Here is a 22,673-nt window from a genome sequence, read left to right as displayed (position 1 = left end):
GAAAAATAAAATGATTGTTATTTTAGAGCAGTGGTTCCCAAACTTGGCAACTTTAAGACTTGTGGACTTCAACTCCCAGAATTCTCCAGCCAGCAATTCTGGGAGTTGAAGTCCACAAGTCTTAAAGTTGCCAAGTTTGGGAACCACTGTCTTAGAGCAATGTTTTTGAAGCTTGGTAACTTCAACATACATGCTGGCTGGGGGGGGGGGGGGGGATGCTGGGAGCTGAGGTCTACATAGCTTAAAAGTTTCCAAGATTGTCCTTAAAATCTACTTCTACTCTTGTGAAAATAGCTTTTCATTGAGTTGATTCCCAAGGGTGCTTTTTCAGGAGACAACTGGACTACCTTGTTTTATCAGCTGTCTGCAAGGAATATAAATCCTTCCATTCCCCACTATCCTGTCAGAGCTGAAGAAGCTTCTTGGATGAGAAGCGAAAAGTCTTCAAAAGAAAAAAAAACAAGGTACAGTTGCCTCCTGAAAAAAGAACCTTTGGGACAACCTGGATGACTTGAGAATCTCTAAAGACATTGAGTTGATTATTATTTTTTTGTAATTTTTTTTCCAAAACAAACATACAAATCCTCCTTCTTTACATACTGTATAAAGTGTATCAGTTGGTTACAAAAGACTTTCATGCATCTCTTCCACCGTCATCAAATATAATTCATATTAATTCAAATATCAACTCAAATATTTATTATATTACCATCATCATGCCTCCACTTTTATTTGACTTTAAATAACTTTTATAGTTATTTAAACGTCCTTCATCCTAAAATATACCAAGATTTAATACATAACCACATGCTGGCATTTCATTTACTTATTCATTTACTTATTTATAAAATCCTCCATTAACATTAAATCCTCATATCTTGTTTTAGCTAAACATCCATAATATTTAATACCAAAATTTTCTAATCCTCCATGTATATAATTTATTATCATTATCCTTTCTTTATTTAACTATATCCTATATCATAACATTTTCCCCCATTAGTTAAAACTTAATTGTGTCTAATTTTGTTTTATTATTATTAATAATCTTTATATATAGTCCAAAAATATTTCTAACCTTCCCTTCTCATATCCAATTATTACTCATCATAACAGCTCAACATTGTATACATTACTATCATTATCAATTTTTATTTAACTATACCTATTATCACTGGATTTAACTAAGTTTAGCTAATTTTGAATTATACTCTTCCATCTATCAACCTGTATCTCATTGAGTTGATTATTAAATAGGGAAGAGCTAGGATTGGCCACAGCCTCTCCCATCTATGAGACCGTTGGGATACAACTGTCCTTATTTCTGGTTATTGGCCATGTGGCTAGGGATGGCTGAAATTAATAGTCTGACAACTTCTAAAGATTCTTGGCTAGGAAGAATTGCATCAGTGCTGGCTCAGGAAAAGCTCCCATTTGCTTGGTCCATATGTTATGCAGTTTGTGTTAGCCCCAAGCCATCTATGGAAGCTTGTTATCCAAAATCAATGACACTGTCTTATAGGAAGACAAAATGTTCATCAGCACCAATGGCAGAAGAACAATGGGTTATAAAAAGAAAAACTCTCACTGCAAACCAAATTCTGAAGAATGCCTCCTGGGTGTGCAAGCCACACAATGTAGCACATTTACTTTAAACCTGAGTATTGTGGCCCAAAACCAGCATAGAACAATGGAGTGCAAATGAATAGGAAATAATATACTATGATTGGGTGGACATAGGAAGCCAGTCAAATATAGTCAGGACTGCTCCAATAGGTACCAAAAGCCAGAATAATAAAAGAATATCAAAAGGGTAAGGCTATATAATATGTAAACTAAGCCTAAGTAGAAATATAATGAATAATTCATGGTGGAACTATACCACTTTAAAATTACCCCATGTAAAATATGCTAGAGGATACCTAAAACAGGTACATATTTACTTCTGGTAGCACTCAAAAGCCGAGTTCATGTATCACAATACACTATACTTCATTTAATCATGGTTTGTTAAATAAATCACCATGGCTAGCTTACAAATGGTGATTTGTAATGATTTGAAAGCTGCAACAGGATTCACCTGTTCCATTAAGCCAAAACTAAACAAATTACATCATGGGTTTGCAATGTGAGAAGCAGTGCAAATCATAATTTGTTCTGTTGATAAGGGAAAGAGTTGAGAAAGGCTAAATTTCGTTTCTAGTATTTGCGGTTGAAATATTAAGCCACTAGAGGACGCCGGCTGCCCTGAGTTAGACAAGGATGAAATGCTTGTTTTCAGCGGAGGGAACCGAGAAAGGCATCTGCGTTTCTAATTTTAGATTAATTCATTTATAGAAACGGGCTATTGTTGTAAGAAACGGCTCGTCTTAGCCAGCTCCTGCCCTATCCAGCAGAAGACACAAGACTTTAATTTTATTTAACAGCAACAAAAACAAAATCCAACCTTTCAATTAAGCAGATATAGCACCCCCTATTTCAGTAATAGTTTAATATTGATGACCCTTGGTAATTTTATTCCGAAGGTTGGGTCTACAGTTTTAGGAGTCATAGATTGCTAAATATTTTAAGGAAATGGAAGTCACTTGTTCTTGGCCTCTATCAATCCGACATTTACAATCAGGTCCTCTTTAAATGCCCTGGAGGGCCTCATAGCCATCCAATATCCAAGGGGAAATGCAACCCGGTGCTGGGAAAGGACACATCTATCCATCCTTTATTAACATTTGAGAAGAGGAGAAGATGGACAAAATTGTTAATGCCATATTACTTCTTCAATTGAAACTATTCTATGGTTTTTTAGATGGGAGGAAAACAATCCCATTAAAAAAAAATCTAGCCCAGAAACAGCGGTTGTTCCAGTTAAAGAAAAAACAGCTTTCTAGTGTTAGAAGAAATGTCCTTCTGGGTTCAGTTCCAAATGGGGAGAAGGACACTGGAAACATTGAAACTGCTTGGAAAGATGGTTTTAATGGTGGACAGGACCATATCAGTGGTGGGTGGCTCCCTGTTCGGCTGAACTGGAAGTAGCGGCGGTGGGAGGCCCTGCCCGCCCACCCGGAGACCTCTGTTCATGCGTAGAAGCATTGCTTACAAGTGCAAGCACGCTCAGGAGTGCAACCAAACTAGTAGTAAAAATATTTGCAACCCACCACTGGACCACATGGTTTGAAGTCCTGGGCAAAAAAAGCACATGGGTGAGAGAGAGAGAGATTTATACCCTCTCTTGGGAGCCTTGGAGCTCCCTGTTCCTGTGTAAGAAATGTATTCTGATTGGTTGTCAGGCTCCCATGGGGCCATTCAGGGGTAACTTTGTAGTGTCTTGAGTCCCAAGTTTGGTTGAATCTTGTTGGGTGATGTAATCTCCCCAGGTGCCTTGTGGTGAGTTCTGTTGCTAGAGGGGTAGAGGGCTAATCCTACCTTTGTTGGATCTTGGGTGAGGGCATTTGCCTATGGATAGACCTAGCTATCTCTTTATCTCTTCAGTGCTGACACCTGCTGTGGGCTATTGAGGAGGGTGGGGGCAATTAAGAGTCTGCTTCCTACCTTAAAAAAACATGTTTCTCCATTTCTCATCCAGGGAAATATAATATTCTACCTTTTTAATATTTCCTAGAATATCTCATTCTTCTAGGAGAGGGGTGGATGCTAACTTCCTACACTAGTAACCAGAATGGGTCACTCCTCTCTCATGCAAACATAGGACTTTGCTTTCCACCTACAGCTAGAATTCAGTATGGGTTCAACCACCTTTTGAAACACAAGCAACGTGAGCCTGGGCTTGATAGCAGCAGCTCCTGCAGCCTGAATAGCTCAAAGCATCTTAGCTTTGAATTCAGGGAAGGTCCTAGTTAAGAGATCTTGCTGAGGTTTTGAAATCTCTGGAGTTCAAGGGGAAAGATACAATTGCAGTTGGATTAGGAAAACTCATACGAATTTGAAAAACAAGTGTGGTAAGATAATGACGCAACTGAATGTGTGCGAAAGATTCTTAGGGGACCAAAACTGGCAAGTGTTTGTCCTTGTGGAGCTTGTTTTCAAGGCGATGAACACGTACGACATTTATACTTGGCTGTTGATGTTTTGTCACTACTTGGAATGATTCTCTGAACAGAGGAAAAAGAGGCACATCTCCCTTAACTCTTATTAGATCTAGGTTGCACAAGGTGGCTTTAAAGACCTAGCAAATTTATCTATTTGTGAAGCAGGCTCGGCTTCCATTAGTTATGATTTAACACGTTGGGAGAAATCCATGGTCTTTGCACCACTCTATTGTGCAAATCTGGAAAATGATTGATTTGGTAACCAGTTTTACTAGACTGTGTCAGTGTACCTTCTGAGCGTTGGAAATGGAATAGAAGGATATTAATAAATTTGTATGGGCAGGAAAGAAGCCGAGAGTAAAGCTAAAAATAATGCAAGATGTACGTGAGAGGGGAGGTTTGAAATTACCCAACCTAAAATTATATTATGCTGCAGTAGCATTATCTGTAATTAGTGATTGGATTGACTTAACTAATGATAGGATACTTAATATCGAGGGATATTATTTGGTATATGCTTGGCATGCTTACCTGTTATACAACAAAAATGTGGACAAAAACTTTAAAAGTCATATTTTAAGGAATGCTTTACTGCGGGTTTGGAAAAAATAGCAGTACAAATTAAATGACAAGATACCCATGTGGGCAATTCCTAGACACGCAATAGAAAATATTAACATAGCACAAAAACAGGATATAATCACTTACAGACAGCTTCTTACCCTAGAAAGGGGTGTATTACAACTAAAATCTTTAGACGTATTAAAAGAGGAAAAGGTAATTCAAACATGGTTCCAGTATGGACAGCTACAGGCCAGGTGGAAAACAGATCAAGAAATTGGTTTCATGCAACTCGAGGACAATTTAGTTAAACAAATAAGAGATCAAAGTTTAATGCATATAAAGAGGATATACAATGTATTAGTACAGATGGATTCCGAAATGGAACTAGTTAAAGATTGTATGATAAAGTGGGCTCAAAATATTGAAGAACCAATAATGTTGAATACATGGGAAAGAATCTGGGTAAGAAATGTAAAATTTACACAGGCCCAAAACCTGAGAGAAAATTTTTACAAGATGTTCTATAGATGGCATTTAGATCCTAAAAAGATGGCTTCTACGTATCCGAATTTACAACCCAAATGCTGGAGATGTGGTTCTCTCGATGCTACATATTTCCATATATGATGGACTTGCCAAAGGGTTAAGGCATTTTGGATAAAAATACGGTGGATTATGCAAAATGTTCTTAAAAAAAGGATTAAGTTTACTCCTCAGTTATTTTTGTTAGGTATAATTACTGACTGTACAGCGGAAGAGATTAACTTGATTTTGCATTTAATAACGGCAGCAAGACTGTTGGTGGCGCAATACTGGAAGAAGGAAGACTTGCCGACAATTCAAAAATGGACATTGAAAGTCACAAATTTAGCTGAGATGGCTAAAATATCTGCATATCTTAAGGACCACTCAAATGAGAGATATAAACGAGACTGGAAAAAATGGATTGATTATATACAAAATAAATACGGGACTAAGAAATTCCAGATAGCTTATCCTTAAGATTAGGAATGATTTAAATTGTCTAAAGTTAGTTTAGCAAGGAGGAGCTAAGTTCAATGTAAAGATGTTATCAATTTCTTATTCTTTTATCCAATATATTTTAGACTGTGTTTGTTAAAAATCTATACCGTGTACGGGTTCTGGGAAGTCAGGGGGGGGAAGGTTGTGGGGGGTTGTGGGGGAGAGTGAGGGGGGAGGGATATATATCAGGTTTGATGAGACGTGTTAGATTTCAATGTAATTTGACCCCACATGTATACTGTTTTTTTTCTTATATTTTCATTACTATTATTATTACTATTTTTTCTTTAAAACTAGGATATGTTAAGCATATTGATATGTAGCGGAAATACACCAATGAGAGGAGGAGTGGGAAACAGAAGGGAGAAGAAAGATGGGAAGAGAAGGATAGGAGAGAGGGGAAGGGGTGAAGATGAGAAGGATAAGGAGGAGTGGATTGTAGAGAGAGGAGCAAAAGAAAGGGAGGGGAAGTAGAGTAGGAAAGGATGATGGAGGAAAGATAGAAAGTTGGAGGGTGGTAGAAGAAAGAGGTGTATGGAGAGCAGAAGAGCTATAATGGGTTTTTATTTTTCTGGGCATTGTTGACAAGAGGAATTGATGTAATTTATTATTTAATACTATATGATACGGGCTATGTACAGTATACATGTGTGTGTTATGAAAATGGAAATAAAAAATATTCATACGAAATGGAATAGGAAGAAAAAGAAGAAATATCTATATGAAAAATATTAATTAGGGAATCAATCATACTTTAAACAAGCATGTACACACAGGCTAGATTTGCGCAAACACACAAAATCATAATTTGGTTTTAAACTATGGGAATATGTATCAGTGTCAAAAATAATTAAATATAAAACAAGGCTGAGGTTACAGTAAATTCAATTCAGCCTGCACTTATGGATTATAATTTTGCACATGGCTTGCTGCTATGTCCAAGATTGGGGTTCCCCATTGTAGGAAGTTATCACCCAGCCTTCTCCCAGAAAAAAATGAAATATCCTAGGAAATATTGAAAAGGCAGAATATTTCTCTGGATGTGAAAAGGAAGAAACATGTTTTAAAAGACAGAATAGCTGCCTGCAGCTTCCTGCCCATCCCCCTTTGTCAATGAGCCATTAAAGCCTGAGCTAGTCCCTTTACATAATAAAGAATTCTCCCCTTCAGCTCCAGAGTGATGGGATTAAGGCATGATAATATTGGCCCTTTACACAACTCGCCACATGGCATCTGAGAATTCAACCAAACCTGGATTCAAAACGCAGCCTAGAGAGTTGCATGGCCCCATGGGAGTCTGACAACCAATCAGAATGCAAGCTCAAGATCAAAGGCCAGAGAGGACATAAAACCAGGGACTCAGCATCTCAATCCTTCCTTCTCTTTTCTCCATCAACATTGAAGCATGTGATTACCTTTTCTGTTCAGGGCTCAACCCATGTGGTCCTGTCCACCATTAAAACCATCTTTCCAAGCAGCCTCCATGTCTACAGTGTCTTTTTCCCCACTTGGAGCCGAACCCAGAAGGACATTTCTTCCGACACTCTAAAATATGCTTCCTAGGCTCTTTAATTATGGCTGTTTATTTCTGTTGCATAATTACCTTAGCTAACCTTTAATCTGGTTTTTAATAATACTTAAAAGGATTAAGGCATTAAGCTGTGATGACGTTTCTTTATATTTGTTCTAATTTGATATATAAAGATAAAGGGTGTTTTTATATTTACTTCTAATTTTATCATCTATCATTCTGCAAACTTTTTCATGCAATAGGTGCATTTTGACAACTCTTTATTTTTTCTTTCTCTCTCCCCCTTTTAAAATAAAATTTAAAAATAGGTTTCTGAAACTCCATCAACAGAGTCTCGGCTAGGAGAAAGGCCTGCCTATGTTATGCTGTTGTAAATGTGGGAGAATAGACACATGGTAAAGAATTAGGGGAATTTAGGGGATTGAGGCTAAAACATATGAGGAATGGTTGCAGGAACTGGGTATGTCTAGTTTAATGAAAAGAAGGACTAGGGGAGACATGATAGCAGTGTTCCAATATCTCAGGGGCTGCCACGAACAAGAGGGAGTGAAACTATTCTCCAAAGCACCTGAGGGTAGGGCAAGAAGCAATGGGTGGAAACTAATCAAGAAGAGAAGCAACTTAGCACTATGGAGAAATTTCCTGACAGTTAGAACAATTACGGTAATCAATGGAACAACTTGCTTCCAGAAGTTGTGAATACTCCAACATTGGAAGTTTTTAAGAAGATGTTGACTAACCATATGTCTGAAGTGGTGTAGGGTTTCCTACCTGGGCAGGGAGTTGGACTAGAAGACCTTCAAGGTACCTTCAAACTCTGTTATTCTGTTCTAATTATCCTAGGCTGATTGGAAATTCAGTTGTCAGATTCAATTGTCTCAGCTACAAATTTTCACAGTTTTAGTCGCAAATGGATTTCCGTGCACTTTACGTCATACTTAAAAGGTCAGTAAAGGGGGCGTGCCTAAGTGCACTAATGTGCCTATCGTCCCTGTTATTGAATTGTTACATTATGACTGTTTTCGTTTGTTTCACAAATTATAATAAATAAAAATAAATAAAATAACAACATACCGTATTTTTCAGAGTATAAGACACACTCCCCTCCAAAAAAGGCTGAAGATTTGGTGTGTCTTATACTCCGAATGTAGCTTTTTCAAAGCTTTTTTTCAGCCCTTATGAGGCATAATGAGTGAAATGATCTCACTTCTTCCATGCTTTGCCTGCTTTTCTCATTGCTTCTCTCTCCGACAATCAGCTGTGCTTTAAAAGCTCTTTAAAAAATCCCCAATGAGGTGATAAAAAGCACATGTGCGTGCTCAAAACCAGCAAACTAATGTGCTGAAGCTGACCAGACTAAGGACTCTAACCAGATAACCTGGTGGGCAGAATTTTTTTCCCCTATTTTCCTCTCCAAAAACTAAGGTGCATCTTATACTCTGAAAAATATGGTACTTGCAACATACTTGTTCAAGTTGTCTTTTGAAAACCACCTTTAGGATGCCTTTTGGCAGAAAGAGTAATGGCTTCTGAGCAATGAGACTTTCCTTAGTCAAATTGCTTGTCCAAGGCTAGAAAGTAGACTGGGATTTTGCCAGTAAGAGCCGAGGTGGCGCAGTGGTTAAATGCAGCACTGTAGGCTACTTCAGCTGACTGCAGTTCGGCTGTTCAAATCTCACCGGCTCAAGGTTGACTCAGCCTTCCATCCTTCCGAGGTGGGTAAAATGAGGACCCGGATTGTTGTTGGGGGCAATATGCTGACTCTGTAAAACCGCTTAGAGAGGGCTGAAAGCCCTATGAAGCGGTATATAAGTCTAACTGCTATTGCTATTGCTATTTGAGATGCAAGCAAAGATGGACGTTTACATCAAATTACCTAACTGGCCAACTAGAGGCCAAAAGAATCTAAAGCTGAAGGTAAGACTTCAGAAGATAAGACGAAAACCAAACACATCACATTATAGTTCAAGTAATTTAATGACCGAAGATTTAGCCTAGGATGATACAGTATTGAATGCTAAAATCAGAGCTTGTTTTTAGTACAGCTATGAATATGGATGGCACCGTTTGTGACGAATGAAGGTGAACCATTTGTTTACTCTCGCCAAGAATGCTATCATGATCGGTGTATGGAACTGAGTTCAGCTGAATGGTATGCATCGTTCCAGTTGTGGCACGCCAGCGGAGCTGGCAGCAGAGTTGGACAGTGAGGAGGTTGGGAAGGAACATGGGCCAATCCTGGAGGCTGGGGAAGGCTCGGACGAGGGTTCTGCATTAGAGGCAGAGATGGGGCCAAGGCCATCTGGCAGTTCTCAGCTGCCTTCAGAGGTAGAGAGCAGTGAGGCAGAGGAAAATCTAGAGCCTGTTCCCAATGTGTCCATGCACAGAGCTGCCTGAAGAAAAGGGCAGCTAAGAAATCAGGGTCGACTTGGGAGTAAAGCCACAGGTGGACGGTGAATGGCCCCTCCCATAGGAAATAAAAGGGGAGTGGCTTTTGTGGGAAACAATTTGTTTCTTTGTTCGTTCATTTGTTTCAGGAGTGTCCGTGAATCGCAGACTCTGTGCCCAGTCTTTCCTTGCACAGCACTGCGTTTGGGAAATATTTACATGGCAGCTTTCCAGTGGTGGGATTCAAATAATTTAACAACCGGTTCTCTGCCCTAATGACCAGCAGGGTAGGTGGGACTTGGTGGTCATGTGACTGGATGGGCCAACTCAACATCACTCACGTTGATGGGTGCTTCACCTTAGCTGTTACAATGTAATAAGGGTTAACCAGAGAGGCAGTTTCTGTAAGCAGGGCAATAAAGATTAGGTTAGAAACAACACCAGAATGTTTCCTTCCTGCCTGCCTTATAGGATTAGCCCTGTAAAGTGGAAAAAAACAAAATGAGATTTCTTCCAACAACAGGTTCTCCGAACTGCTTAGAAAGTTACCAACCGGTTCTCCCGAATAGGTGCGGACTGGCTGAATCCCACCACTGCAGCTTTCCAAGCTCGATAAGGTCTGTGATCATAAATTCACCTTTGAATGTGAATGTGAATGAGAGGAATTCACATTCATTTACTAAAAGGGGTTTTGTTGGGACCAGGACTCTGCCTCCTGCTTTTTGGGGAAGCCTAGGTCAGAACAGTTCCAGAATCTTATCCTTCGTTCTCCATATTCTAAGTTCTACTCTGTAGCAATTTAATTTTTTTTCCTTTCCTCTTCTCAAATCTTGCCAAACAGTAAAAAGACAATAAAACCCAGTCCATACCAGTTTCTTAATTATTGATTACAACATACTTACTCAATTGAGAGCACAACAGCATCCAGAGATTCGGCCATAATCTCACAGAGATGATTATAGTAGCCTCCTTCTGCAGGGAGAGACAGCCCAGGATGAGAGAGAAGCTAATGCTGACAATACAGTTGTAGAATGTCCAGAGGAAAGATATTTTTTATTTATAATATTTGCAAAACTACATAGTCTGCAAATGACATTATTGATGCATAAAAACATTTCTGTTGGACTTTTGAGAATCCCAAGATTGCCAAATGAAAAAAAGGGGGGGGGATATCCTGAACAATTAAGAAAAAAGGGAAATCCCAAAATCAAAACCCAATTAGGACTTTATGGTAACTGGCCACAGAATTCTGGAAAACAGAGTCCAGAGTCACCTTGTAGGGGAGAAGTGTGTGTGTGTGTGTGTGCGCGCGCATAACTCTGAACTCTTTGAGCAATTTCAACCAAACATAAGTACACAGATGACTTACTCTCTGGAAACAAATGCTATGGGGATAAGATATCCCTAACACCACTCCAGGGAATGTTCTGTTAAGATAAAGCCTGTTGTGCCTTAAATGGCTTCTACTGTACAGCACAGTGGTTGCCATGGTAATGCTTCACAGTACTCCACAAGGGGGCTCCCTCTGGTAAGGGGGAAAATCCAACATTAGAAATTACACTTCTGGGGGCACAGGGAAAACATTTTTAACTAATTTAATTGTCACCAAAATCAGGACTCGGGGAGAAGTTGCTCATGCCATCGCCTTTTCAGGAATTGCAGTGACGTTAATGGAAGGAAGGAGGACAGCCCATTCCGCAATTACATTGCCACTTGACATCACCAGTCCTGTCTAATATAGGATTGGGATAAATAAATACCTGGGTAACGCCGGGTTATCAGCTAGTAATAAACAAAAAAGGTCAAAAGATCAAGTGGTAATATAAGTCTTTTCATTTCACAATCTGTCTTTGGGTTTCCTCCACACGTTATTTTCAGCAACCCAATTGAGGGAAAAATGGATTGCCATTAGGATTAGAGATTCAAGACCAGAAAGATGCTTCAGATGGTACAGGTGGGCTCACTTTAAAGCAGCTACATCTTTTCTAGGGATCGGGAAGTAGCCACGTGTTCTTGGGAGAAAAGACGCAGCTTCTTTAAAAACCTGAAAGTACCGTATTTTTAGGAGTATAAGATGCACCGGATATAAGACGCACCAAGATTTTGAAGAGGCAAATTTTAAAAGAAAGTTTTTGCACTCTGCAGACCTTGCAAAAATGGTCTGGGTTTTTTGCAACAACGGTCCTGGTTTTTGTCCAAAAAAAGGGCATGCATAGACTTTAGGAGGCTAGTAGAGTGCTCCTGGGGGCTGGGGGGGGGGAAACGAGCAAAAAACAGCCCATTTTCCATTCATTTTTGCCCTCCCCAACCCCCAGCAGCACTTTGGAAGCCTCCTAAAGGCTATGCATGGTTATTTTTGCAAAAGGGGTGGGGTTTTGGGAGGCCAAAAATGCTGTATTCAGTGTATAAGATGCACCCAGATTTTCACCCTCTTTTTGAGAGAAGTGTGTCTTATACTCTGAAAAATACGGTAGGTGCTACATCACTATGCCTCTGTGTTCCATAGCACCTTCTGTGTTCAAACTCTTAAGTCTGGCAAATTTGTACTGTACAAGTAGTACTAATAAAGGGGATTATTTGAAGCTCAGGGTTGACATGAGGACTCTCTGGTGCTCTCCGATGCTTGCTTGTATTCTTGCAAACGTTTATTACCAAACTAGGTAACATTAGTGCCAGGATGATGTTAACTAGTTTGGGTAATGAAACATCTGCAAGAAAACAAGCGAGCTCTGAGATCACCAGGGAATCCCTCATCTAGAAGTAGTTTTTGGTTAAGGCAACCATTCAGAACTCAAAGCTACAATGCCGCTGAATGAGTAGTTCTTGTGACCAGAATCGTTCTTACGACTAGTGATCAAAAATCCAGCTGGCAAGTACTCCTGTGGTCATAATCTCATCATTTGGGCATTTGGTAATCACCTTGCACTTTAAGAGGGTTGAAGTATCTAAGAGTCACATGATCACCATGCACCATGGTGGCACATTGGATAGAATGCAGTATTGCAGATTACTTCTGCTGACTGCCGGTTGACTGCAATTTGGCAGATCGAATCTCACCAGGCTCAAGGTTGACTCAGCCTTCCATCCTTCTGAGGTGGGTAAAATGAGGACCCAGATTGTTGGGGGAAATATGCTGACTCTGTAAACCACTTAGAGAGGGCTTTAAAGCACTCTGAAGAGGTATATAAGTCTAAATGCTATTGATATCTGTGATCTTCCATGCTGGCTTCCCCACTTGCTATGCTTGTCGAAGCTGGCAGGAAACTGTGAGGGTTTCTTTGCTTAACAAACCATAATCTCACTTAGCAACAGCAATGGGAACCGTCTGGATTGTGGTTGCTAAGCGGTGTGGCCCTGTGACATCATGCTTTACAAGAGCAATGCTTAGTGACAGATATTCCAATCCCAATTACTATTGCTAAGTCAGGTCTACCTGCAGAGTTAGTGATCGCAAGCTGGGGAATAACAAGAAAAACAACACACAGCCCATAATAACTTGCCGCAGTCCACAGGACAGTTCTCCAAGGGACAACTCGCCATGCGACAGTTCACCACAGGATAAAAGTTACACTAATATCCAAGAAATAATGGAATAGATTCATTAAAGAAAGGATCCCCAAGGAGGGATGAAATGAAATGTAAATGACAAAAATTAAAAAGATTTTTAAAACTATTTTAAACAATTACCGCATTTTTCGGACTATAAGACGCACTGGAGTATAAGACGCACCATGATTTTGAAGTGGTAAATTAAAAAAAAAGGTTTTGCACTCTGCACGACTCGTTTATTTTGCACACAAAAAAAGGGAGGGGCATGCAGAGCTTTGGGAGGCTGGTAGAGTGCTCCTGGGGGCTGAGGGCAAAAACGGATCCGTTTTTTGCTACTTTTTGCCCTCCCCAGCCCCCAGGAGCACTTTGCAAGCCTCCCAAATCCTCTGCACGTCCATTTTTGCAAAGGGGGTGGGGTTTCAGTACGCCCAAAATGCTGTATTCTGTGTATAAGACACACCCAGATTTTCACCGTCTTTTTTGGGGGGGAAGGTGCGTCTTATACTCCAAAATTATGGTAAATTGAATTGCTAAATTATCCCGCAGCAAATTGTCCTGTGATGAAATTGGCTACGGCAAGTTGTCCCATTCCATTTTTCAGACTGCTTACTTGCACTTAACAAAGCCCATCCTCCTCCATGGATGTAAACGATGCTACGATGTAACGTCTTCTGGCTGACCTGTGTATCTGGCTGATACACTCGCACCTCAACACCATCAAATATGGCGTCTGTTATCTTCACAGGCCGTGCAGAGGGCATGTTCTTGCTCTCCAGCCAAGTAACAAAACTATTTAGCAATTTTGCATGGTGGCCCAGTCCTATGTAATGAGCCAGGTCGCACTAAGGAAAAAAAAAACAGAAACAGTGAAAAGGCAAAGGATTGGAGAGACATCCTGCATAATTAAATCTATAGACACACATTCGGTATGATATACATATAAACCTTAATACTACAATAACTGCAGTAGAATATAGCTGCATCAGAAGCCCTGCTGGGGGAATGGTTAGAATGCAATACAGGTAGTCCCCACCGTACGACCACAATTGAGCCCAAAAATTTATGTTGCTAAGTGAGACACTTTTAAGTGAATTTTGCTTCATTTTATGATCATTTGTGACAGTTGTTAACGGAATCAAGGCAGTTATTAAATTTGTAAGAGGTTGTTAGGTGGATCTGACTTCCTCGTTGAACTATGTGTGATGATTTGCTTAATGACCACATCACCATGTTACTTGGACCCCTGACACCATGCTTGTCAGAAAAGGGGATCATGTGACACCAGGACACTGAAACCGTCATAACCATGAACCCATTGCCAAGCATCTGAATTTTGATCATGTGACCAAGGGGATACTGAAGTGGTCGGAAGTATGAAAAAAGCCACAAACCACTTTTTTCAATGCTGTGGTAGCCTGGGTCAGTAAGCGAATTGTTACAGGTAGTCCTCGACTTACAACCACAATGGAGCCCAAAATTCCTGATGTTAAGTGAGACATTTTTGAGTGAATTTTGCCCCATTTTATGACCTTTCTTGCCACCATTAAGTGAAACTTTGTAGTTGATAAGTTAGTACCAACTTATGCAAATCTGGCGTCCCCATTGGCTTTGCTTGACAGAAGGTCACAAAAGGTAAATCACATGACTTTGGGGCACACAGGCGATGGTCATAAGTACGAACCAGTTGCCAAGCATCTGAATTTTGATCGCATGATCATGGGGAAACTGCAAAGGTTGTCCCTGTGAAAAACAGCCACAAGTCACATTTTTAGTGATTTTGAAAGGTAACTAAATAGAATAGAATAGAATAACAGAGTTTGAAGGAACCTTGGAAGTCTTCTAGTCCAACCCCCTGCTTAGGCAGGAAACCCTACGCCACTTCAGACAAATGGATATCCAACATCTTCTTAAAAACGTCCAATGTTGGATTGTTCAGAACTTCTGGAGGCAAGTTGTTCCATTGATTCATTGTTCTAACTGTCAGGAAATTTCCCTCAGTTCTAAGTTGCTTCTCTTCTTGATTAGTTTCCATCCATTGCTTCTTGTTCTACCCACAGGTGCTTTGGAGAAGAGTTTAATTCCCTCTTCTTTGTGGCAACCCCTGAGATATTGGAACACTGCTATCATGTCTCCCTTAGTCCTTCTTTTCATTAAACTAAACATACCCAGTTCCTGCAACTGTTCTTCATACGTTTTAACCTCCAGTTCCCTAATCATCTTTGTTGCTCTTCTCTGCACTCTTTGAAATGAACTGTTGTAAGTCGAGGACTACCTCTATTCAAGGATGACCTGTACGTTATTCTTGTTCTTTTATTAAGACTGAAGGTATAGATTCTGTGGGGCTGCCCATTTGACCCCTAAAATATGGTAAAAAAACCCAACAAATAACCTCTAGCTCACGGGTGTCAAACTCGCGGCGTCACATTACCATCACATGACTATTGCGAAGTTTTCCCCCTTTCACGGAGCCGGGGTGGGCATGGCCTATGCGCGATGCATCCGGCCTGCGGACTTCCGGTTTGACACCCCTGCTCTAGCTCAAACTGCATTTGCCCAATCTTTCTACTTCATGACACGATGAAAGAAATTACAGGAGAACAGATAAAATACAAACCCGAAATCTTTCTACTGGGAATAATCAAAGGGAAATATACAAAGAAAATTAAGTACATATTAACACATCTGCTAAGTACAACTAGAATAGCATTTGCCCAATGCTGGAAACAAAATAATACCCCCTCGGATGAATTAGTGATTAAAAAAAAAAACTTTGGATTGTGCAGAGATGGACAAATTAACACTGAAATTAAAAGATAAAGAAGAGTCGGAATATTATGAAATTTGGAACAATTGGTACAAACGGCTGCAAAACAAGAATAAAATTAATTAAGCCAAAAAATTATATATAAATATATATAGAACTGTGTATAAAGGTGTGCAAATATAGAAGCGAAATATTATATACGTGTACAGATATGATGACATAACAATATTGATGTCATGCAGGGGTGGGTTTCTTGCCCCGTTCCAACCGATTTGGTTGGAACGGGGCCGCCGGCGTCCTCGTGCACATGCGCAACGCACATGTGCACGTGCACGGCGTACACATGCGTACTAGCGTCTGTGCGATGCTCCAGCTGCTCCTGGAGGATCACGCAGGCGCTGTATGCGTCCTGCGCATGCGTGGAAGCGCAGAACTTGTCAAAACCGGGTAAGGAGCGTGGGCGGGTGGGTGCGCTCTTCGCCGTTCCCGGAAGTTACTTACTTCCGGGTTCGCCAACCAACCGGTTTGCAGGGACCGCCGCGAACCGGTTGAAACCCACCCCTGATGTCATGACTGTAAGGTGCTGTAGAAGGGAAAAAACTAATTAAAAAATCTGCTAAAAAAAGAAAGGGGCATGGGAGAAAACCCCGCAGGCTTTGTTTAGGACAGGGGTGTCAAACTCAAGACCTGTGATTGGATCCAGCCCGCAAGGTGCTTAGATCTGGCCCTCGGGGCCACCTTATTAACAGTGACCAGCCTGTAGTGCCTCTGCTAGTGAAAACAGAGCCCCCTCCTGAGCTCCATTTTCACTGGCAGAATGCTAGACGAGGCTGTTGTGGCCAAAAATGAAGCTCCGTTTTCTCTGGCAGAGGGCTGCAGGAGGATCCCCCCCCCAGCCCCGCCAAGGCCACGAGAGGAGCCTCTGACACAAGTGACGCCGAGCTGGCCATGCCCACCCTGGCCCGCCCAAGGTCAAAAAAACAACCATGATATGGCCCTCAATGAAATCGGGTTTGACACCCCTTGCTTAGGATAACTAAATAGGACAACATGCTATCCACAGAGGTCATTAGAACTCATTTGGACGGAGGCAGTACAGAATAGAGTAGGCCTCCTCCGAATTCCATCCGCCAGTCAGTGCCGACTGGCGACTACGCGGAGGAGAGCCTTCTCGGTTGCAGCTCCGACGCTTTGGAACGATCTCCCCGTGGAGATTCGCACCCTCACCACCGTCCAGACCTTCCGCACAGCCCTCAAGATCTGGCTATCCCGTCAGGCCTGGGGATAAGACCTTAATCTCGGCCCGCCCGAATGCTGAATGAATGTTGTGTTTTATTGGTTATTTTTTTTCTTTATTCACATTTCTTTTGTGTCCTGTCTTACACTCCCCTCCTATGAAATGTAAGCCGCCCTGAGTCCCCTTAGGGAAAAGGGCGGCCTATAAATGTCAATAAAATGTCTAAAAAAATATATGTCTAAATAGACTTCTTTATTGGCCAAGGGTGATTGGACACACAAGGAATTTGTCTTTGGTGCAGATGCTCTCAGTGTGCACAAAAAGAAAAGACACATTCGTCACAAATCCCAAGGTACAACACTTAATGGTAGTCCTAGGGTACAAATAAAGCAATCAAATCATACTAGGAAACAGTCAATATAAATCAGTCATACAGTCGTAAGTGGGAGGAGATGGGTGATAGGAAGGATGGGAAAATTAACGGTCGTGCAGACTTAGTAAATAGTTTGACAGTGTTGAGGGAATTATTTGTTTAGCAGAGTGACGGCGTTTGAGGAAAAACTGTCCTCGAGGCACGCGAGGCAGTGCCTGTCAGCTCCAGTGCGCATGCGCCCACTGGCCAGCTGATTTTCTGCAGTTTTTTGATCTCCGGAGGATTCCCTGAAGCCTCCAAAGGGCGAAAAACAGCCCAACCCAAACCAGAAATGAGGAGAGAGAGCTGCCGGCAGGAGGGGGTGGGGGACAAGCGGCAAGGAAAGAGGCTTTTTTCACTCGTGCTGGCTGCTTTGTTCCCCTCTCCCCAGTGCTATTAAAAGGGATCCTGCCTGATCCTGGAATCCAAAGGGAAATCAGGAGAGAGCTGCCGACAGGGGGGGGAGACAAGCTGCAAGGAAAGAAGAAAAGAGGCTTCTTTCACTCTAGGTGTCTGCTCTTGCCCTTTTCTCCATTTCAGCCTTCCCCACCCACCATCCATGGAGCCTTCCCCACCCACCATCGCCCAGGTCCTCGCTTCTCCCAAGCATTTCTTTGCCTACCTGATTTCCAGCTCCATCGCGTTTCTTGCTATCGTGTGCAGAGAAACGAAGTTTGTGGGACTAAAAAAAACAAACCTTCAATCAATCAATCAATTACAACTTGCGGGGGGAAGCGATCTCGCAAAGTTGGAATTGATTGATTGAAGGTTTTTGTTTTTTTTTAGTCCCACAAACTTTGTTTTCCTGTCCAAAATGGCAAGGAACACGATGGAAAAATGCTATGGAGGGGAAATTAGGTAGGCAAAGAAATGCTTGGGGGAAGTGAGGACCTGGGCGGTGGTGAGGGGGGGCAGGCTCTATGGAGTGGGGCTGAAATGGAGAAAAGGACAACAGAGCAGCCACCTTGAAGGGAAAAAAGCTGCTTTTTCTTATTTCCTTGTCACTTGCCTTTCCCCTCTGCCAGCAGCTCCCTTCCTCATTTGTCTATTGACTATAGTGCCCAGGATCCTCTTAAATAGAGGGGGGGGGGATTTAGCAACCGGACTCACACCTGCCAGAGTAAAAAGGGCCCAATCTTTACACAGGAGAATGATAAGGGAAGGTTTTTTGACACAGAACACTTGAGCATGCCACCCCCCACCCCACCCCAATCTCTGCCCCTTTTATAGCAATAGCAGTAGACTTATATACCGCTTCATAGGCCTTTCAGGCCTCTCTAAGCGGTTTACAGAGAGTCAGCATATTGCCCCCAACAATCTGGGTCCTCATTTTACCCACCTCGGAAGGATGGAAGGCTGAGTCAACCCTGAGCCGGTGAGATTTGAACCGCTGACCTGCTGATCTAGCAGTAGCCTGCAGTGCTGCTTTTAACCACTGCGCCACCTTGGCTCTTTGTGGCAGAGCAACTTCTCCCCTCACTGGGTGTTAGCCAAGGGGAAGCAGCCAGAGCAGGGAGCGGCGAGGAAGCCTTGCGCAAAAATGTGCGGTCCATACAGGGGGGGGCATTATGTTATGTGGGTGGGCACTCGAGATCGTGTGATAGCACGCATGCGTGTGCTTTTGGCATCTGAGGCGAAAAAGCTTTGCCATCGCTGGTCTAATTGTTCTGGTGTGCAGTGCTCTATAGCGTCATTTTGAGCGTAGGAGTTGAAACAGTTTATGTCCAGGATGTTTGGGGGTCTGTAGATATTTTCACAGCCCTCTTTTTGACTCGAGCCGTATACAGGCCCTCAATGGAAGGCAGGTTGGTAGCAATTGTTTTTTTCTGCAGTTCTAATTATACTCTGAAGGTTGCAGAACCAAACCAGACAGTTATAGAGATGCAGATGACAGACTCATGGCATAAATAATAACTAAATATATTTGGTGACCTTAATCTATTTCATCTACGTTACAGGAGAGTTGGGATTTTAAAATGTAAGGGCGTAGAGTCATGTACATCAGCTGGAAACCTTTAGACAAAAAGGCAACGAATAAAATAAATATGAAATATAAGTAAATGCCAGCAACTGCATGATTAGAAAGTTGAGCCTTTGTCTGGCTGGTGAGTGACGTAATGCAGTTTTCTTATTTAGTTATAGAGAGGAAAAATGCCTTGCATAACTGGGAAGGATATAAATTGAGTATTTTCTGTCCTCAAGTAGCCCCTTGGGGAAATAGACAACAGACAAATTGGAGCAAGTCTTGCTAAGACAGAACTGGGTAAAAACTCAGTGACTGTATTTCAAATATCAGAAAGAGCAGCTTCCAGTGTCCAAGGTTCAGGGTTAAGCGTGTAGCAATCATAATCAGACATGATCAGAAAAGCAAAATTTACAGACAACCTTATGACCTGAATGACTTCATGGAAAGCCACAATGGAGTTTTCTTGGAAACAGCATGCAACTGGTTCTCCATTGCGGCCTTCTTATCGGCTTAAAAAAAAAAACTTTCCAAGCTAGCCTCTAGCATTAACGGTCTACCATTCAAGAAGCAACCTAGTTATTACATTTGTTTAGTTAATAGAGTTGGAAGGGACCTTGGAGGTCTTCCTATCCAACCCCTGCTCAAGCAGAAAACCCTATACCAGCTCAACAAGATCAGCCAAGTGTGCCTAGATGCTATCATCGAGAAAGCAAAATGCAAATAATTGCTGATATTTGCTAACTCCTGCCTCCTTCAACTCTCAAAAGTAAGTTCCAATAATTTCAGTGAGACTCACTGTGAAGTTATCATCCTCTGCTACCAAATGTGATGTTCCCGTGGGTCGTCCATGAGGCCAATGTTGAGAAAAGACAGGAGACAAATTTTCTCGGGATGGAGCGACCCAGATTGGGGTCTGAGAGCCCCTTTTATTGGGATAGAACAAAGGCAGGAGGAGCAATAGCATGTGATAAAAAACAGCCTGTAAAAGTACAATTTCTAATCTACTGCTCAGGAAAGTTCTCTCTATATATGGTCAAATCCTGGGCGTCATTGGTAGGGCACATCTCAGAATGTTATGTTATTCACTATCAGGATGTTATGGCTTTCTCGGAGCCAGTTGTCTCCTGTGTGATTCAGCGTGACTCTGCAGGCCCTAGTATGAACTAGGCCATGGAGGACACACACCTGCACAAGGAACTATATTACAACATCTAGGTAACTGGGCACAAGATAGCAGTCAGAGTTAAGGTTTTGTTGCTGAAACGTAGTTTTTAAATTACGAGATTAAATTTAAGACCAAGAATGATGGCAGCTCCTAGCATATATACAGTATCCACAAAGTTCTAGTCTGAAGAGTTGATTTCAAAAATATGTAATTTTCCAGCTCAAGATCTTTTTTTTACTGGATGCAGTAGTCCCGTGATGGCGAATCTATGGCATGCGTGCAGTGGTGGGTTTCAAAAATTGTTCGAACCTACTCTGTGGGTGTGGCCTCCTTTGTGGGAGTGGCTTGCCGCCCATGTGACCGGATGGGAGTGGCTTGCCACCCATGTGACCGGATATGAAGATGCCGACGACACTTGTCAGAACCACCTTAAATTACCTCACACACAGCACCGGCATGCATAAGAATATGATGTAAACATGTTTTTTAAAAGGCATCTTTGGTTTGCATTAAAACAACTTCAACACACACAATGTTCTGATTGCACCACAAACGCAGTAGTCATCCTTACCTTTCACAGAGGCACTGAGTTTTATAAATATGAGCATGATAGTGTAGAATAATCATATCCAAGGACCAGTGGTGGGTTTCAAAATTTTTTGGGACCTCTTCTGTAGGTGTGGCCTGCTTTCCAGGTCCACTAGTGGAACCTCTTCTAAGCGGTTCGATAGATTTGACGAACCGGTTCTACCGAATAGGTGCGAACTGGTAGGAACCCACCTCTGCATGCGTGCCACAGGTGCCATGCCGAGCCATATTCGCTGGCATGGCAGCTCTCGGCAGGTCTCGGCAGCCCATAGCTCCAGCTCGCATGTGTGTGCCGGCCAGCTAATTTTTGTCCTTCTGGAGGGCTGAGGGAGGCCATTTTCGCCCTCTCCAGGATTCGGGAAAGCCACTCATGCATGCACAGGTGGGTGAGTCGCGAGCGCATGCACAGGTGGGTGGGCACGCACACTCATGCGTGCAATAACATGCACACACAAAGTTTCGGTACACCTTTAAAAAAGGTTAGCCATCACTGCATTAGTCTATGCATACCTCTTTTCTATAGTTTCTCCTAAACCATTTCAATATATGAACAAGTTTTGTTTCTCAGATAAATCTACATTTTAGGGATGGAGTACTGTAGTGCTATTAAAGGAGAGAGGAAGTGAGAGAATGTACATTTTGAACTACTATCTCTTGCCATCGGATATGTTTGGATTGATGGGAACTATAGTTTTAAACAACATACTTTTTAAACGTAAGTTAAAGATCCTGATCAGTCATGGGGTTAGTCTTGATTTTTTTTTCTAGTTCAAGAGAGAAAACAAGCCCCAGGCATTCCAGCTGAAGCTTTTCCTTGATTGTTTGATAGCAGGGAGGAACCAAACTACAGCAACCCTAACCATTCTTATTGCCATGCTTAATCAATTTCAAGAAATCAGGGTTCAAAAGCTATTGCAATATGTCAATTTGCCTAAGCTGTGTACTTGTCATTGTGTTTTTGTTGTGATACTGTGTTTCCCCGAAAATAAGGTCGGGTCTTATATTAACCCCCCCCCAAAAGATGCACTAGGGCTTATTTTGGGGAAAATGTGTTACTAAAATGCATCCATCTGGCTGACAATCTTAACTGGGGCTTATTTTGGGGTAGGGCTTATATTAAAAGCATCCTGAAAAATTATGCAAGGCTTATTTTCTGGTTGGGTCTTAATTTTAGAAGAAATGCAGGTAATATTATTTGGATGACAGACAGGTGTTTGGGAAACACTTGTTATTTACCTACTTATTTATTTTTAATTTGTGTTTTGGCAAATTCCCAATAACTCTCGGCACCTACTTTCTGATTATCTCTGTGGGGCTGAATCAAAGGATAGCTAACTTAGTCATGTGTCAGCATCTGTTTTAAAAGGGTTAAAGAAAGTAATGAGATGTTTAAAGTTGGATACGTATCTTATTGGCCAGTCCTTGCATGTTAATAAGAGTCTT

General features: G+C 41.7%; 1 protein-coding gene across 2 annotated transcripts in view; it reads right to left on the bottom strand.

Moving 5' to 3' along the window:
- NCEH1 (neutral cholesterol ester hydrolase 1) overlaps window positions 1-22,673 on the bottom strand; it is a 32,664-nt gene that overhangs the window by 5,199 nt on the left and 4,792 nt on the right. The window contains exons 2-3 of one of the 2 annotated variants that reach the window (XM_087725239.1): window positions 13,709-13,940; window positions 10,452-10,521 (exon numbers count right to left, since the gene is read on the bottom strand). In XM_087725239.1, the coding sequence (XP_087581365.1) occupies window positions 10,452-10,521; window positions 13,709-13,940 (302 nt within the window). Of the gene's footprint in view, window positions 1-10,451; window positions 10,522-10,918; window positions 11,274-13,708; window positions 13,941-22,673 lie in introns of those variants that run through there. The other variant, XM_087725240.1, reaches the window with a different exon arrangement.

Source organism: Thamnophis sirtalis, unplaced genomic scaffold (genome assembly GCF_051295495.1).
Source record: "Thamnophis sirtalis isolate CommonGarterSnake01/CBP01778 unplaced genomic scaffold, rThaSir2_p1.2 scaffold_11, whole genome shotgun sequence".
NCBI lineage: Eukaryota > Metazoa > Chordata > Lepidosauria > Squamata > Natricidae > Thamnophis > Thamnophis sirtalis.
Note: the sequence above shows the minus strand (reverse complement) of the source record. Positions and strands in the feature narration are given on the sequence as shown.